The sequence below is a fragment of the Acipenser ruthenus genome, chromosome 56 (genome assembly GCF_902713425.1).
Source record: "Acipenser ruthenus chromosome 56, fAciRut3.2 maternal haplotype, whole genome shotgun sequence".
Classification (NCBI taxonomy): Eukaryota; Metazoa; Chordata; class Actinopteri; order Acipenseriformes; family Acipenseridae; genus Acipenser; species Acipenser ruthenus.
The window spans coordinates 6,060,954-6,075,440 of NC_081244.1; the positions used below are offsets into that span (position 1 = coordinate 6,060,954).

The following is a 14,487-nucleotide window of genomic DNA, read 5'->3' on the forward strand; positions in this document are numbered from 1 at the left end:
ATAGACAGACAGACAGAGAGAGAGATAGATAGATAGATAGATAGATAGATAGATAGATAGACAGACAGACAGAGAGAGAGATAGATTGATAGATAGATAGATAGAGCGATAGACAGAGAGAGAGATAGATAGATAGATAGATAGATAGATAGATATAGATAGATAGATAGAGCGATAGATAGAGAGAGAGAGATAGATAGATAGACAGACAGACAGACAGATAGATAGGATAGTGAATTACACCACCGCTTTGGAGTTTTATATCTACTTAATGCAAAACTGATAAATTGAGAAATGTGACATTTCGAAATCTAATATGAAATACTACTTGTACTGCTATTATGGGTTCTAGTATAGTCCAGCTTTATATAATTATTATTATTATTATTATTATTTATTTCTTAGCAGACGCCCTTATCCAGGGCGACTTACAATTATTACAAGATATCACATTATTTTTACATACAATTCCCCATTTTATACAGTTGGGTTTTTACTGGAGCAATCTAGGTAAAGTATCTTGCTCAAGGGTACAGCAGCAGTGTCCCCCCCACCTGGGATTGAACCCACGACCCTCCGGTCAAGAGTCCAGAGCCCTAACCACTTAATAATCTAATAATAATTATCAAAAAAACCCCCCCAAAAAACAGACAAACTAATTATAATATTAGTGACAAAAAAAAACCAAACCACTCCTCAGTTTCAATTCCATATGTTTTATTCATGAAAACATAACAGACACGCCTCCCACCTCTCCCCATTTAAATAATGAAACAGGAAAAGTGTAACTTAATTTAAAAATATCAATACACAAGCATTTACAATACATCAATTCAGCAACCCCCCAGTTAGGCTAGGATTAAAATACCGGCAAGTCATTCTGAGGTCTTTAATATTTTGCAACTGTAATGGTTTATAGCTTTATTTTTCAAAACTGGCACTGAAAATGATGGGTCTATTAATCAAAGAGGGAGACCAGGGATGGGAATCAGACTCCTATTGCACAGCAGTGTCACCCATTCCAGGTTTTACTACCAGCTTGATCACAGCGTGTCTAGCTAACAAAGCTCAGGTGTGTCTTTTTAAAATAAAACCAGGAATGGATCAAACCGCTGTGCAACGGGAGTCTTATTGCCATCCCTGCACTGTCGCTGCAATTTAATATCACTAGACTAGACTGCATTGGAATTACATTGTAACTGCAGCCAGACTATTAGTATTGTAAATAAGATGTAACGGATCAAACTGCTGTGCAACGAGAGAGGGGTTTTTGAAACAGGAAGTAAACAGTGCAGTGCAAAATCTGTTCCTTAGCAACCACTAACGAAGCACAGCAGTGACCGTTTAGCGTTATTTTCTGGAGTTTTCTTCAGGATTCGAACTCCGCTGTGATTTATATCGCAGCTGCCCTGACAAGAGTCTCCTAAGTCTGTCCGTTCAGGTGCCTGTAGAGATTCCTGCACAGGATCTTCCATTGAGATCCTCCAGCATGCATCTAGCTTTTTAACTCAGTAACAGTGACAGCTTTAAAAAAACTCGCCTCTTGTTTTTTTGTTAAATAGTTTCAGAGACTGGCTTTCATCTTTCTTGCTGTGTTGTTTTTTGGTATTTTTTTGGGGGGGGCGAGGGTGAGGTTCCCCCTTGATTTAGTTCTCCTCGAACACAGAGGGTTGTTCAAATCCGTAGGCCTGTCACCTGTAAAACCAGGTGTTCAGGAACGAAGGAAAATTCGTTTTCTGAAGGATGGAGAAATAAAAAGTGAGGGGGGGGGACGCTAGACTTGCCCAAAAAAAAACTACGACACTGGTCCAAAATAAATAAATAAATAAATTAGAGGTGATATTAAAATGGGAATCAAACCATAAAAATAAATTTTGGGGGGGGTGTAAAAACCACACAGAATTCTGATGGGAGGTTTTCCGTAGTCTTTAAATACAATTTATATTAAAAATATATATATTGATAATTTAGGCATGTCTCAGTCACCCCCTCTCCCTCTCTCTGGCTCCCGGTCCAGTTTTTATGGGCTGTTCTGGTTTTTGTTGGTTCTGCACACCCCCCAGGATTGGATCATATTGTTCAGCTTGCAGCGCTTGAAGCCGTCATCCAGGGGTGGAGTAGAATCTCTTCCATGGTTGGTCGTTCTTCCGGTCTGAAGGCCATGCACCAGCGAATCAGAGACTGGCATTCTGTTGGGGGAGGGGGTGGGGCAAAGCATTAGAATGTTGCTTTCAGCCAATGAGAAGACAGTTCAGGATCTCAAACACGAAACTTGGAAAAACTAGCAGAATCGAAGCGGAGTTTAAGATCGCCTGTTGCCTCCGCATCAAAATGTCTTGAAGGGAATATAGTGGGACTCAATTTAACAGATATTCCAACCCACTTAATATCACCCCAGTTAAAAAATAAAAAAAAAAGATTTTAAATCATTCTAGGAAGCAGTTAACATGTTGCAAGTACTTTTATAGAAGAAATTATTATTTTTAAAAGTTAGAGGTAAGAAACTTGATTGGTCATACTTGATTAGACGGGGGATCATGTTGCTAATGATTAATAAACAGGCACAAAAATGGATTTTAATCCATGTGGTTTGAACTCTTTTAGAAGATGCACCGCGATCACGCGGGCCAGGGGAACGAAGCAGGTTTGTAGAGCGTCTCTTACCTGGGGAGACCTGCTTGGTGAAGCGGAGCTGGGCTCTGGTGATCTCTGCGTCCCCCTCGAAGGGGATGTCTCCACACACCATGTCAAAGAGCAGCACCCCCAGAGACCAGACCGTGAGGGGACGAGCGTGGTAGCGACCGTGGAGAATCCACTCAGGAGGGCTGTACACTCGAGTCCCTGGAGAGAGGAGAGAGAGAGACTTTTTTTTACTTTAAGATCCTTTATTAAACATTCCAATTAAAATCCATTACAATTCAATAAAGGTAAAACACAACAAAATTAAGATTGATCAATATTAATAAAAAATCATAGAAATACATCATGAGAGAGAGAGAGAGAGAGCATCAGAGGGATATATACAGAGGGAGGGAGGGAGGTACTGTTTAATATAGAGGGGAAGGGAGGGATTCTGTTAACTATAGAGGGAGGGAGGGATGTACTGTTTAATATAGAGGGAGGAGGGATACTGTTTGGTCTTAAGAAATTTCTTTGTCTGTATATTTGAGTCGGTTATGCCATGTATGTGCTTTGGCAACACAATTCTTTTTATTGTCATGCCAATAAAGCCAATTTGAATTGAATTGAGAGAGAGAGAGAGAGAGAGAGGAGAGAGAGAGAGAGAGAGAGAGAGAGAGAGAGAGAGAGAGAGGAGGAAGAGAGGAGAGAGAAGAGAGAGAGAGAGAGAGAGAGGCTGGGTTAGAGAGATTTTTTTTTTTCTTTAACCACACAGCCCCCCCTCCTATATATATTAAGCTAAAAACAATTTCACCAGAAGCCAGGAGGAAAAGGAAATCGAACGGGACCCCCACTTTGTGACTTCCCTCACCTTCAAATTCAGTGAAGGAGCTCTCTTTGATCAGTGCCCCGGATCCAAAGTCGATCAGCTTGGTCTCCCCTTTGCGGGTGTCCACCAGGATGTTCTCATCCTTGACATCGCGGTGCACGATCCCCAGGGACTGGCAGTGAAGCAGAGCCTCCGTCACCTGACGCAGGAATCTGAGGAGGAGGAACCAGCAGAGTCACACACTGTTGACATCTCTTGATCCATAGCATCCTAGTTCAGATTGTATTCTAGTAGTGTTATTATTATACAGAGCATCCTAGTTCAGATTGTATTCTAGTAGTGTTATTATTATACAGAGCATCCTAGTTCATATTGGATTCTAGTAGTGTTATTATTATACACAGCATCCTAGTTCATATTGGATTCTAGTAGTGTTATTATTATACATAGCATCCTTGTTCATATTGGATTCTAGTAGTGTTATTATTATACAGAGCATCCTAGTTCATATTGGATTCTAGTAGTGTCATTATTATACAGAGCATCCTAGTTCATATTGGATTCTAGTAGTGTTATTATTATACACAGCATCCTAGTTCATATTGTATTCTAGTAGTGTTATTATTATACAGAGCATCCTAGTTCAGATTGGATTCTAGTAGTGTTATTATTATACAGAGCATCCTAGTTCATATTGGATTCTAGTAGTGTTATTATTATACATAGCATCCTAGTTCATATTGTATTCTAGTAGTGTTATTATTATACAGAGCATCCTAGTTTCAGATTGGATTCTAGTAGTGTTATTATTATACATAGCATCCTAGTTCATATTGTATTCTAGTAGTGTTATTATTATACACAGCATCCTAGTTCATATTGGATTCTAGTAGTGTTATTATTATACAGAGCATCCTAGTTCATATTGTATTCTAGTAGTGTTATTATTATACAGAGCATCCTAGTTCATATTGTATTCTAGTAGTGTTATTATTATACATAGCATCCTAGTTCATATTGGATTCTAGTAGTGTTATTATTATACATAGCATCCTAGTTCATATTGGATTCTAGTAGTGTTATTATTATACAGAGCATCCTAGTTCATATTGGATTCTAGTAGTGTTATTATTTGCACTGACTGTAAACTACACTGTATTTAAATATGAAGCTTGCATTATAACTCTGTGCTGCCCTGTAACACCTAATAATAATAATAATAATAATAATAATAATAATAATAATAATAATAATAATAATAATAATAATGTCAAACTAACCTTCGTGCCAGAGGCTCTTCCAGGGACCCCCGTTCGGTTATGAAGTCAAAGAGGTCTTGGCAATGCGGCGGGCCGTTCAAAAACGATCACAAAGCCGTCGCTTCTTTCAAACCACTCGACCATGCGTATGATCCCGCGGGGGGAGGAGCAGGTGCCTGCGCCGCCCCACAGGCGCTGCAGGAGAGCGATCTCCATCGGCAAAAACCGGGGCTCGCTGGGCTAGAGAGAGAGAGAGAGAGAGAGAGAGAGAGAGAGAGAGAGAGAGAGAGAGAGAGCGAGAGAGCGAGACAGCGAGAGAGAGAGAGAGAGAGAGAGAGAGAGAGAGAGAGAGAGAGAGAGCGAGAGAGAGAGAGAGAGAGCGAGAGAGAGAGAGAGCGAGAGAGAGGAGAGAGAGCGAGAGAGCGAGAGAGGGAGACAGAGAGAGAGAGAGAGAGAGAGAGAGAGAGAGAGAGAGAGGTGAGGAGAGAGAGAGAGAGAGAGAGAGGTGAGGAGAGAGAGAGCGAGAGAGAGAGAGAGAGAGAGAGAGAGAGAGAGAGAGAGAGAGATAGAGAGAGAGAGAGAGAGAGAGAGAGAGAGAGAGAGGTGAGGAGAGAGAGAGAGAGAGAGAGAGGTGAGGAGAGAGAGAGCGAGAGAGAGAGAGAGAGAGAGAGAGAGAGAGAGAGAGATAGAGAGAGAGAGAGAGAGAGAGAGAGAGAGGGAGGGAGAGAGAGAGAATTAAAAATAAATCAATTATCTTTTATTTAACATCATGTAAATCGCAAAAAGTCTACCAGAAACCAGAACAGTAAAATTATATTTTATCGGTACAGAACCATCATTGGTCTTTACAGGGTTAATAATAAGCGTTTGCAGTAACAACATCTTCAAATGTCGTTGGTTATACTTAAACCCACGCCGTGTCATAATCACGACACGACACGACACGACACGACACAGGAACAGACAGTGATGTTTTGTAAAATATATATATATGTTTTTAAAATTTCCAGTAGGGGGAACCACACTACGGAATTTCCAACGGACTCCCCCGAAAGTTACACGTCACCACGACGCGTTGTTTCCAATTTCCTCAACACAGCTGACAAGTACCCACGAGTGACCTCCTGCGCCACGGACTCAAAAAACACAGCTATCAAAACACGGCCCAGAACCGACCCAAAAACGCAGGCGGTGCTATTACACCAGCAAAATGTGCACCTGCGTCTTTAAGAAAGTTCGGGTTCTCTTTTAAAATTAGAGACACATTTATGACGCTCTTTTTTTTTATGACATCCAGTAATACCAGATGAGTTTATAGTTTATATTGTTATATTATAGAATAACAAAACTAAACACACAATAAGCTGAAACTCTGCAGGTACAAAGTGAACTTCAAAAGCGTTATCTTCAGATTCCCAGGTAAAGGGCTTAAAATAAATCGAACTGCTGGGGGGGGGGTTACCGTTTATCAAATAAAAAACAACGTCACAATAATAATAAATAAATTAACATGTACTCACCAGCCGTGTCCATTTCTGCACCTTGTCCTTTGGAATGCGTTTTATTGCGACCTAAGCAGAAAGATAATTGAAAGTCATTTTAATCTCTGTACTGTAAAATTCAAATGAAATGAGAGTCATATTAGATATTTGAGCGGGGGCGGGTTGGTAGATGCAGGTTCACTAATTTGAAACGTGTGTTTTAAAAATATATATATAGGCAGCAGTGTGGAGCAGTGGTCAGGGCTCTGGACTCTTGACCGGAGGGTCGTGGGTTCAATCCCAGGTGGGGGGACACTGCTGTTGTACCCTTGAGCAAGGTACTTTACCTAGATTGCTCCAGTAAAAACCCAACTGTATAAATGGGGAATTGTATGTAAAAATAATGTGAATCATGTAACAATTGTAAGTCGCCCTGGATAAGGGCGTCTGCTAAGAAAATAATAATAATAATAATTCAAGACGCTTCAAAATGCATACCGGGAATGCGATATTCATAAACCTTAAATGCATTCCTCTACCGTCTCAAACCGTGTTTTACTGATATTTATTTCTCGCTGTAGCTGTATTTAAAACAACCACACTGAAAAAAAACAGCTATTGAATTCGCGTTGCAAATCTGTACCAGCCGCTAAACACAAGCGCACGTCTGAATTGAGTGTTTTGCACAACTTGGTAAACTGAATTCAAAAGGGTGACTTTTATTTCTCGAATGCATAGTGTAATAGAATAGGATAGACAGACGCTGTTACATGCATGCGACATTACATTTGATGATCTTAATAATTTACCTGCAAGCCGTCCGATATACGCTGCCCTGCGTAGACAGATCCGAACCCGCCCTGACCTAGAAGAGCTCCCATTTCGTACCGAGTTTCGAACGATTCCTTAGCTAAAAAAAACACAAACATACAACCAAATAATAAATAAATAAATAAAACAGGTGGGTTAAATTTTCTATTATTTAATAAGCTTAATAACTCCTACAATTGCACGTACTGGGAAGTTGGTGTCAGCGTGCGTTCTCAGCTTTTTTTTGTCGTTTATTAGTCTTTTTATTTAACTTGTAATGCAATTTCTAATTTTTATTAATACACTGTGTCGTTAATTTGACGTCTACAAAACGTCATAACGTCAAAACCTTGCTCTTATTGTATTACTTGTATTGTAACACTTGAAATGTATTTGCTTACGATTGTAAGTCGCCCTGGATAAGGGCGTCTGCTAATAAATAATAATAATAATAATAATAATAATAATAATAATAATAATGTTATATTTTAAATCCAATTTTACAGACAGGGTTTCGTACCTTGTTTTTTTCCTTTGAGTTCGGAACAGGGATGGAAAAATAAATCTTCAATTCGCGTGTCCAGCATTTTTAGTGATATTGGGTGACAGAACTAATCCAAGTACTGTTATTGTATGGAAAAAAACACCGTAAATACAGTAAAAAAAATCGACTTTATTGGTCACAATTCAGGAAAATATAGGTCCATACTGAAATGCAAAATACTCCTTGGCGAATAAACAATTCAACCCCCACAACGTTTTTCAGTGTAACAAAATAACGCTTAAAAACGAGCACCTCAAACGCTACTGCAACCCCTTCATGAAGTCAACTGAGCGACTCTGCAAAGTTGTGTTGCTTTTAAAATCAGACTCGAGCCACGCCCGTTCCTCTATAATAGCCAATCAGCGCACACGCATCACAACTGACAGAGCTGTCCGCCAATGAGAGTCCCCTGTTAGTTCAGTCGTGAAGTTTAAGCAGGTATTCGGAGAGTTTTCTCAGAACAGTTCAAGTTACACGAATTACAAATTTAATTTTTGCACCCTCAACAGGAAACGCCTCTGAAATTTGCTACATCGCAATGTTAACCCGTACATGCATATCAAACCTAGTATTGCAAAAACAGTCAAACTTCTTAATAAATACACCGCGCTGTATTTATTATAAGAAATTACTACAGTTTGTCGTATCGGTTTTAATTACTATAATACAATATTTTGCATCGCTTTTAAATTTACAGATTTGCCAAGGGTACATTATTTTGTTCATACTTTAAATTGCATATGTTGTATTTAATGTAATAATTAATATATATGTGTGGTACGCTTCAATGCATCCGAGTCATTTACAAAGTATTTTCATTTGAGCTCAATAGAGGGCTCCTTTGAGGCATCGGTAGTAGCATTTTTCAAGCTTGGATAATAAAAAAACGTTATTGTCCCGCCAAAAAGTCGAGCCCAAACCAGGAACATGCAAATTAACCAGATGTTTTTTTTTGTTTTTTTTTAACATAATCAACATTTCCGCTTAACTGAATTATTCCTTAAGTTTTTAGACTCTAGGGCAAACCAGCTCCGAAATTTTTTTTTTTCTGAACAAACCAGCGTATTGAAATCCGAGAGGAGACTGTGTTTCTGTATGTTAAAAATGACAAGCTTATAAATAAAACTAGCCATGGTCCAGGAAGTTAAACAGAATATGACTTATTAAACACAATCAGAATTATTAAAACAATTCTGTCTGTCAGTTTATTCATCTCGTTTTTGTATAATTCAAAACTGGGGCGATTTGACGGGCTGCATTCAGGAACCTGGCAGCCGGTTCAGCTCGCTTCCTTCCTGTTAATGATTGAACACACACTGCACAGAGCTGCACGACTTTTTTAAAATGCCTTCAACGGAAAAGACACCAGCTGCATCAAAAATCCGAAATGATTCTGCTGAAGATCGCTCTGTCTGTCACTACAAGAAGGAGAACACTCCAGTAAACTATGAGGCAGGTAAGAAGGCGTTTTCCCCATTCCAGGTTGATTGATGTACACAATTAATGAGTTCTGTGTGTTAAACAGTTACACTAACCTTGAGTGCCCCTGGTCCCTGGACCCCTCCTTGGTGGTGGGACGTCCCGTCGCGAAGGCCCTCCAGTCGGGTCGGGCTCTTGTGGCTGGCTGGTACCTGGCTGGTCCCCATTATTAGGAGCCGGATCTTGTTGAGCTCGTAACCCAAGGGTGAGCCGAGGGTCTTTGAGCACCTGGGGAGTTAAAAAAAAAAGAGTCTTGTCTTAAGGGCTAAGTACACCTGACGCGTACGCACACCTGACGCGTACGCACACCTGACGTGTACGCACACCTGACGCGTACGCACACTGGGAGCTTCAAAAACTTCAACAACATTACTGGGGAGTTTTTTCCAGACCCTCACAATTTTCTGTGTAAAAAAAAACACATAGTATATGCACTTAAACATCATTATAACATTACTATGGAGTTACAATGTACTTAATGTGTCCAGAAGTGTAATGTTGTTGAAGCTGACACCCTGGGATCCTTCAAGAAGCTGCTTGATGAGATTCTGGGATCAATAAGCTACTAACAACCAAACGAGCAAGATGGGCCGAATGGGGCCTCCTCTCGTTTGGAAACTTTCTTATGTTCTGAAGTCATTCCACACTGCTCTTGTGAGCCCCTTTGTCTTCATAATGAGTCTTTCCATTCTTCTTAGTTTAAATTCAAATAACAAACAAACCAAAAAAAAACACCTTTGTATTCCAGTATCTGTCTGTGTCATCCTTCCACATAAAGGTCAGTAAAGTTCATATACTCACACAACCGTTGCTTGCCCTGCAAAACACTTTCAGTTAGATCTAAAAAAAAAAAAGAAACGATCAAAGAAACCCCATTACTCACCTTGGAGTAAGTGACGACAGAGGAGTCCTGTTTTAGAATGACATCCAGCTCTTGTGGTCCTACGGGAGACTCTTCCATGTCTTTGCCTCCGTGGTTCTGGAAAACCTGGACGGAAGCGCCTGCCGTCTGCCTGCCGATGAAGCTGACAGACTGGGTCCCGTTGGGACGTCTCCCCTTGGCCCGGTCCCTCGACCTGGGACCCTTCGCCTCTCCTTCCTGGGATTCCATCTTCGGGAGCTTTGTTTCCGAGCTATCGTCTTCGAATCTGGCTTTCCTTTTACAGGGTTTGTGGGAACTCGCCTCCTCCTCCTCCTCCTTCTTCATCTTCATCTTCTTTCCTGGTTTCCCGTCAGGGTTGACCTCGCTGCACGGTTCCTGTTTCTTTGCCCCGATCGCTCGGGCTGAAAGCAGAGGGGTGGCATTCTTCTCCGTCTTTAAGACGTTGGTCCTTTCTCCTTCGTCGTGGCTCTCTCTCCTCTTCCTCTTTCTTCCGGATCTGTTTTTCAGCTCCATGTCTGTAGGGAAGTATAGGACAAATTGGAAACAACTTAGCACCCAGAACATAAGAAAGTTTACAAACGAGAGGAGGCCCCATTCGGCCCATCTTGCTCGTTTGGTTGTTAGTAGCTTATTGATCCCAGAATCTCATCAAGCAGCTTCTTGAAGGATCCCAGGGTGTCAGCTTCAACAACATTACTGGGGAGTTGGTTCCAGACCCTCACAATTCTCTGTACACAATGCGACGTACACAAACCTAACCGTGTCAAACTTCTTATAAGTTTGACAATAACAAATGATTCACAGGAAGGGTGGGAATTGTGAGCCCATTTTTTTCCTCACTCAGACCCCTTGCTTCCTAAACACCCTGGTTTCTCTGAATAGATAATCCTCTTTATAATACAAACCCTCAATAGATTGCGTTGACATCATTGCTTGTGAGATAGAATGCTGTGACATCATAATTAACTTTTTAAAAAGTTCCATCACCTGGTCAAAACACAGCTTTACAGGTCATATTGTCTAAATATCTAGAACAAAGAATTCAGATTGAGCAAAAGTATACATGATGTGATTGTGAAGGATATGTTAATTATAGAGTGCGATAGACTGACTGACCTCATAGAACTAGAGATCTTTATAGACATCATAATAATAATAATAATAATAATAATAATAATAATAATAAACTTATCAGCTGAAAAATAGAAAAAACAACTAGCAGTGATATAATAAATATAAAGATAATGGCTACAATTAGATTGCCTTTTCAAATAATTAACGATAGAAGTGGTTCTTACCTGGAGAACTTCCATCCAGAGAAGAACGATTCTCATTAAAATCCACTGTCGGATCGCTCTTCATTGAAATAATCTCGCTTGGTCAAAAAACAGCTCCTTTCTTCAAGTGTAAAACACAGAGTGACGCTTTTCTTGCGTTTACCTCCGAACACCGTGGCGCCTGCATGTGATGTCGCCGTGATGTCACCGTGAGGTCATAATGCCAAAACCTGTTGCCAGGCAGATGTTCTGTTTATTTTTGAAATTAAAATGCTGTACATGGTATAATTCGTTTTTGCTTGACATTTATAACCCCATTAGTGGCATTAGTAAAGTTGGGCTTTTAAAATCTTCAGTTCTAGTTGCCACAGATATGTGCAACATAGGCTAGATCCAACAGTGTCTTTCCAGGCTAGCACCATCTAGTGAACAGCTACTGCACTTCTCTCGGTGGTGCTTAGTGGCTGGCCTACTTAACAAAATTTCTATGGTATTCAATTGGAACTGGGCAGCTTGTATTTGAGAAATCATTGAATTTAATAGTTTTTTTTTTTTTTTTTGATATTTCTAAATTCAGCACTATTGTGTTTAATAGTTATTGTCGATTCAACAGTTTTTTTTTCTCATATTTAAAAAAAAAAACACGTTTTTTTTTTTTTTTAGCAATAATTGACTGTGTGATGACGCTCCCTTAGCTTTAGGGACTGTCCCAAAATAGCGATGAGTCAGAAATGTTACCCTCATCAAGATAAGCACAGTTTCAATATCACTAAATAACAGCTTTGTTTTTAAATCTTTTGAGTTTTCTTGAAAAGGATAACAAAAAAAAAAAAACACATAACTTTTTTGTAACGTTTATGAATTTTTTTTTTTTTTTTTTTTTGGCAGGTCAATTTCCTGTTCACTTTTCTTTTTGAGTTTTATTGTTCATGAAACTAAACTGCTCCCACCTCTAAGAGAAAGGGTGCTCCCTCCAGTCCAGGGCAGGCTTGAGGCACGGAGACTGAACTGCAGTCCATGCCTCAAGCCTGCCCTGGACTGGAGGGAGCACCCTTTCTCTTAGGGGAGAGGGAGGGAGGGAGGGAGCAGTTCAGTCTCCATGCCTCAAGCTTGCCCTGGACTGGAGGGAGCACCCTTTCTCTTAGGGGGGTGAGGGAGGGAGGGAGGGAGCAGTTCAGTCTCCATGCCTCAAGCCTGCCCTGGACTGGAGGGAGCACCCTTTCTCTTAGGGGGGTGAGGGAGGGAGGGAGCAGTTCAGTCTCCATGCCTCAAGCCTGCCCTGGACTGGAGGGAGCACCCTTTCTCTTAGGGGGGGCGAGGGAGGGAGGGAGCAGTTCAGTCTATATGCCTCAAGCCTGCCCTGGACTGGAGGGAGCACCCTTTCTCTTAGGGGGGGCGAGGGAGGGAGGGAGCAGTTCAGTCTCCATGCCTCAAGCCTGCCCTGGACTGGAGGGAGCACCCTTTCTCTTAGGGGGGTGAGGGAGGGAGGGAGCAGTTCAGTCTCCATGCCTCAAGCCTGCCCTGGACTGGAGGGAGCACCCTTTCTCTTAGGGGGGTGAGGGAGTGAGGGAGCAGTTCAGTCTCCATGCCTCAAGCCTGCCCTGGACTGGAAGGAGCCCCCTTTCTCTTAGGTTCTTTCCATGCGAGTTTGTTTTAGACAACGTCCTAAGGAGACTTCAAAAAGGAAGAAAGCAACGAACAGGTTTATTGTGGTTTCACTTTTTTTTGTATGCTTAGCACTGTTTGGCTTTGAAGTCTGGAGATCAAAGCGTTACCTGGGGATGACATCATCTTGTGACATCACCAATTTTTTTTTTTTTTTTAAATCTGGTGCAACTATGAGAGCGAAATGGAAAATCTTGAGGTGTTCAAACAAATGTGCAAACTCCTGTATCAACATTTCCAAAAAAATCTAACACGAAATACTCACTGTACTATGATCAGAGCTTTTTTTTTCTTTTTGATTACATGATGTTAAATAAAAAAAAGATCTAAATTATGTTTACATTTTTTTTTTGGTCTCAATCCTGAAATTCTAGGTGATGCTAAACTGGAAGCCTACACTTCAAATAAATATTTCTTCACCTCCGTGGTTCCACACGTTACCCGATCTGTTTTACAAACGTCTTCTGTGAAGGCGTCCTTAGCAGTGTTGTGGAAACCACTTCGCTTTCAACGCACTGTTGCTGTGATCGACCCTTCCCCTGTGGAAGAAGCTGATTCATTCACTCGGGCTCCAGCGTGAACAGCAAATCATTCTTACAGCACTGTGCCCATATAAGGGAAAACAATCTAGAAGGGTTTGACAGTCAAACCTTAAACAATAAAGATATGAGGGATGAGACGGCCTAAAAGTGATGACAGGTTTGCTATGAATTGAAGGGGATGTTATGCAAGCTTTTGTAAGCCTAGGATTAAGGTCAGCTCTTTAGTGGAGCAGAAAGCATGTTTGAGGTTACAGTGCAAATTTCAGTGACCACACTGGGATGCTACCTAAAGTTCATACAATCTTTTGTCAATTTAAAAATACGAACATTACAAAATGAACATAAGCGACTTATACTTTGCAATTTTTTGGAGGATTTTTTTTAAACCGGCAACTCTACCTGTTATTTAAAATGTCTCTCTAACCACATTAGAAGATTTTCTCTTCAAGGCTTTAGACTCTCGTCAGTTTTACCCCACGGTTGTCTCTCTGCATTTAAACAAACCTTTAAAACGACAGATTCAGAAAACGAAGATTTAACAGCATTTTAACACAAAGCAGCGTGTGTCCAAGTATCAGCCTTTGAACCTATTTGTGAGTAGGGATTTGCTGATACTCCTATTTAATAAATAAATCCATTCATTGACGTGTTCATTTCAAAAACGAGAAAAGCCGTCCTTCCCTCACCTTTGCAAGCGAGTACCAATCAATGGTGATTTAACAAGTGTTTTGTAAAGAGGATTGGAAGCGAATTTTCCTCCGACAACGAAAGTACGGGTAGTAAAAATGCCAGAGTCCCAGATGAGGATGAAATTCACTTCCAGCCAGCTTTTAAAACCCCGAATTAGAAGATATCAGTTTCCCTCAAAAGCACTGCGTGTGGGTGTGTGTGTGCGTAAAACTTTCAATAAAAAGTGTAATTCCACAAAGAAACATCACTCCATTGCTATTTTTTCTTTTTTATTCCAAGAAAAAAAAAAAAACGTGTTTTTTTTTTTAACCCATCCCCCTCAAAAAAAAAAGAAAATCAAAAAAAAAAATTATCAATAAACCATCAATCATTAAGAAGATAATTATGACATTATTACAATGATTCCCCC

The 14,487-nt window shown here is 40.4% G+C and overlaps 1 protein-coding gene across 1 annotated transcript; it reads right to left on the bottom strand.

The window, feature by feature from the left end:
- Positions 1-700: 700 nt before the first annotated feature.
- Positions 701-7,841, bottom strand: pim2 (Pim-2 proto-oncogene, serine/threonine kinase). Its single transcript, XM_059017353.1, is given in 8 exon segments — positions 701-2,189; positions 2,665-2,841; positions 3,491-3,660; positions 4,729-4,787; positions 4,789-4,947; positions 6,228-6,278; positions 6,998-7,098; positions 7,519-7,841. Coding segments are annotated over 8 exon segments (894 nt in total). The 5' UTR covers positions 7,586-7,841; the 3' UTR covers positions 701-2,079.
- Positions 7,842-14,487: the final 6,646 nt, after the last annotated feature.